This window comes from Epinephelus moara, chromosome 10 (genome assembly GCF_006386435.1).
Source record: "Epinephelus moara isolate mb chromosome 10, YSFRI_EMoa_1.0, whole genome shotgun sequence".
NCBI lineage: Eukaryota > Metazoa > Chordata > Actinopteri > Perciformes > Serranidae > Epinephelus > Epinephelus moara.
This window is the reverse complement of record NC_065515.1, coordinates 1,914,232-1,918,776: the sequence shown is the minus strand read 5'-3', so window position 1 is coordinate 1,918,776 and position 4,545 is coordinate 1,914,232. Positions and strand designations below refer to the sequence as shown.

General features: G+C 38.0%; 1 protein-coding gene across 2 annotated transcripts in view; it reads left to right on the top strand.

Moving 5' to 3' along the window:
• The first annotated feature begins 928 nt into the window (after window positions 1-928).
• Window positions 929-4,545, top strand: part of tm2d1 (TM2 domain containing 1) — a 13,738-nt gene continuing 10,121 nt past the window's right edge. The window contains exons 1-4 of one of the 2 annotated variants that reach the window (XM_050055596.1): window positions 929-1,090; window positions 2,704-2,777; window positions 3,892-4,000; window positions 4,202-4,293. In XM_050055596.1, the coding sequence (XP_049911553.1) occupies window positions 957-1,090; window positions 2,704-2,777; window positions 3,892-4,000; window positions 4,202-4,293 (409 nt within the window). In that variant the 5' untranslated portion in view covers window positions 929-956. The remainder of the gene's footprint in view (window positions 1,091-2,703; window positions 2,778-3,891; window positions 4,001-4,201; window positions 4,294-4,545) is intronic. The other variant, XM_050055594.1, reaches the window with a different exon arrangement.

The following is a 4,545-nucleotide window of genomic DNA, read 5'->3' as shown; positions in this document are numbered from 1 at the left end:
CTCACAGTGTAGATGTGAAGGGGAGGGAACAGAGAGGAGCTCGCTGTGTGTGAGAGCAGGAAGAGGAGGGAAGGCTGATTCCAGGACGACCAGCAGCACTTTGAACTTTGTTTCCTGCTTTCAAATGAAGCCTCAGTTCAACATGTGAAAACAGTTTGCAGTGGTTAAATCCTGGTTGGCTCCTCCTCCATGTTTCTACACCCTACACACTCATCAGTATCGTCTCTTTGACTTAAAACTGAACAAATGATCTAAGTAACTAAACAAGTTTTTAATTGACGCGTTGAAGTTGTAACCACATTTTAGCTGGTTGAAAAGAGGTCTGAGACATTCAGACCCAATATCAAACAATTTTCAACCAGAAAACAATGTTGAAATCCTGGTTGGTGTTCACTGGGAGAACATTTCAATTTCACTAAATCAGCCTGAAACAAACCTGCATTTATTCACAGCTTCAGACGGCAAACAACTTATTAAACAGGACAAATACTACAGTGTAATACTGCAGCACAGGTACTAACCTCACTAAAGTAAAAGTAGAAATAGTAGAGTGTGACACTCACAGAATGTTAAAGGTAATACTGCAGTACAAACACCATTCTACAAAACATCAATAACACATTTACTAAACCGGAGTCTCTTGGATAAAATAAAGCAGTGCAAAAGAACCAGAAATTGCATCATAAAATTTGAGTACAGAAAATACGGATTCAATATAACAACAGATATGAAGCTATAGATAAATGAAAATAAAATTCACAGCAACACTTTGTTAGTCATATTAAATACTAATAAAGCCACTAACTAATGCATGTTATTAAAATACATTTAAACACTTCCACGACAACGTATTTAGTTGGTAAAAACTCAAAGTAACATTTACGGCGACAGAACTCTAAATTACCATTTCTCTCACAGTTCTGAATGCACCATAGTGTCACGTGACAGAGTCAAACATGGCGTCCTCTCGGAGAAGGCTGGTGTGTTTACGCTCCGGGATCTGGAGTCTGTTATTTTACTGTGTTTACTCTCATCTAAAGCTCGTTCTGGCGGAGGAGGTGGACAGCTGCGACAACCTGAGACTCGGACAATATCCTTTAATCACCGTTTATTAACGGGACTCTGATTTAACGGGAGATGATCTGCCGGAAGGTGGTCGCTAGCGTTAGCCGCAGCTAGCTTAGCTATAGTTACATTTAACAGTTAAAATGTCAGATAACATTCAAACGTCACAGACAGAAACAATAAAACGACCATTTATTTAATATTCCCGTGTTGTTTTATGTACAGTTTAGTTCACAGTTATTGATAACCTGCTTTATGGACAGGAAGTTGTAGTTAGATATGCTTTATAATACATTTAATAATACCTTTATGGAAAGTTATATTCTAATAGAATAACTACGACACCAGGGTTACATATTACATTATTATAGTATTATTATTATTACTGGAGGAAGTATTCAGACACTTTACTGTAGTAAACGGTACTAGTACCACACTGTTAAAATACTCTGGTACATTAACATGATTCAAAGTAAAAGTTAATGAATCTGGAACCATGAACTGTTTTTACAGGAAAAATTAACCATCAAAATAATTAAATTCATTTTCTGTCAGTTCACTCACTGATTAATGTACCTGATAGTTTCACGTGGACTTCTGTAAACTTTATAACTAAACATCAGATGTTTTGTGTTTAAGAACCTGAAGCTGTCAGATAAATGTGGAGTAGAAATAGAAAGTTGCATGAAAAGAAAAGTCACAAAGCTTAAATTTTAACTTAAGTACAGTACTGAGTAGAAATACTTAGTTACTTTCCACTACTGAATATTCCCTAAATGTATCAGTACTGTAGATGTAGTCACACACGTTTGTATAGTGTATCATTTTAAGGAATAGAAATCACATTATAAGGACAATGCAGAAGATGTAATGGAAAAACACCAATTAAAACAAACAAGGACAAAAATTAATAAAATGATGAACTAAAATACAAAATAGCTCATGTTGAATTAGACTTTAAAAATTACTTCAATTCACAACAACTTAACATTAACAGGGAGATGAAGGCTAAACATTTAACTGATAATTCACCTTTGATTGAAATTTTATAAAAAGCTGCGTAGACTACAAAAATAAAAAACAGAAAACAAATAATGACCTAACAAACAATGTTTTTCTCTGAGGATGTTCCTTGAATATGTAAGTATAATCAGTTAAATGTATTTAAAGTATTAAAAGCATGAAAGTATAATCAGTTAAATGTAGTTAAAGTATAAAAGTATAATCAGTTAAATGTAGTTAAAGTATAAAAGTATAATCGGTTAAATGTAGTTAAAGTATTAAAAGTATAAAAGTATAATCAGTTAAATGTATTAAAAGTATAGAAGTATAATCAGTTAAATGTATTTAAAGTATTAAAAGTATAAATGTATAATCGGTTAAATGTAGTTAAAGTATTAAAAGTATAAAAGTATAATCAGTTAAATGTAGTTAAAGTATTAAAACTGACAGTTATACTAACAGTTTTTCTCTGAGGTCACATCTTTGTTCACTGCCAGGTGTATGTACAGCGTGCATACGAAACAGCGTGTGCGCACATGCATTGTGTCTCCATCTGACCCCCTGTGTGTGATGTCATGCACTCGTGTTGATGTTGAGTCAGTCAGCAGCTGGTTGGGACTCCTTCACTCTCCTCATGTATCTCTGCAGAGATCCAAAGATAGATGAAGCCACTCAGGAGCCCGAGAACTGCCGGGACATGACGGCCTCGGGTGAGTGAGTCACATGACCCGACGAGACATCACATGGCGTATTTGTGACAGATGTGATGATTTTCATTTCCAGCTGATGTCGCATCAGAATGTTTGTGGTTGAAAAAACATTTACGGTGGAGCTCGTTACTGGAAAGTTGATGATGAAGACATTGTTTTATGGCTGTGCGTCGTCGATAGCTGAACCCAGAGGCATTATGTTTTAGGGTTGTCTGTCCATCTGTCCCATTCTCTTGAACGCAGCCTGTCAAGAACACCTTCAGGGAATTTTTTCAAATTTGGCGCCAATGTTCACTTGGACTCGACAGTTAGCTGATTAGATTTTGGTGGTCAAAGGTCAAGGTCACTGTGTCCTTGCATCCGTCTCACTCTTGTGAACAGGATATCTCAAGAACACCTCGAGGGAACATCCTCAGATTTGGCACAACTTGGACTATAGAATAAAGTGATTAGAATTTGGTGGTTGAAGGTCAAAGGTCACTGTGACCTCACAAAATGAGTTTTTGGCTGTAAAATTTGACATAAATGTCTAATATGTGACATCATAATGATCTACAAATTTTTTTTTAAAAAATCAGTGTTTCCCTGACGCTGCTCGTCATGGAGGAGCTGCTAACGATGGTGGCCGACATGAAAATGCAAATGTCTCTATCTGGAGCCAGCGTTTGGTTTGTCTGCTCTGGGCTACTGTAGAAACATGGCGGTGCAACATGGCGATCTCTGTAGACGAGGACCTGCTCCCTGTGTAGATATAAACAGCTCATTCTGAGGGAACAAAAACACATTTTTATTTTCAGCTGATTATACACTAAAGACAACACACTCATTATATCATGTTTCTGACAACGTATCCCCCTAAATCCTACACTGGAGCTATCAGACGTGATATTAAAGAAACACACGGTAATATGGTGAATAAGATTTAAACTGAGTTAAATAAGAAACATGATGAGAGCTGAGCTGAATGAAGGAAATAAACTGATGAATGAAAATATTTATAGAAATCTGACAACTCAGCTTCTGATCAATACCTGTTGTTCAGAGAATCAGATGGCTTCAATGGTCTACCTGTGTGTGTGTGTGTGTGTGTGTGTGTGTGTGTGTGTGTTTACAGTGGAGTGCCTCCCAGCTCCGAACATCAGCTGTCGGTTGTCTAACGGGACGGAGTTCAGGTTCAGCGGAGAGGAGGTGGGCTTCAACAAAACCATCCCCTGCAGGAATGTGTAAGTGCGCACGCTCACACACACACACACACACACACACACACACACACACACACACACATACACACACTGATAAACTGTCGGCTGCAGGGTTGAATTATCACATTATTTATAACTTCATTGTGGAACACTGTAACAGCATTTTGACAATAACGACAATATTGATCCCTCTGATAATAATAATTGTGTTTTTCCTCTCAGGAGCGGTTATTCTTACAAAGTAGCTGTGGCTTTATCTCTGTTTCTGGGCTGGCTGGGAGCTGACCGCTTCTACCTGGGATACCCTGCTCTAGGTACGTTATTTTTAAACTCACTAAAGCCCCGTTTTCACCGAGCAGCACGGTTCAGTTCAGTTTGGCATTGTTTCTGTTCCCACAGTGAAAGTTGTGGATGGTCCCAACAGAAGCGTTCCTTAGCGTCCCCATGTTTGGTCCCCCCTCTGTTGGGGTACCTAGCACACAGATCTGGTACTAAAAGGTGGAGCTAGAAACCCTGCAGTCTGATTGGTCAGTAGAGGACGCTCACTCTGGTTTTATGTAACCTCT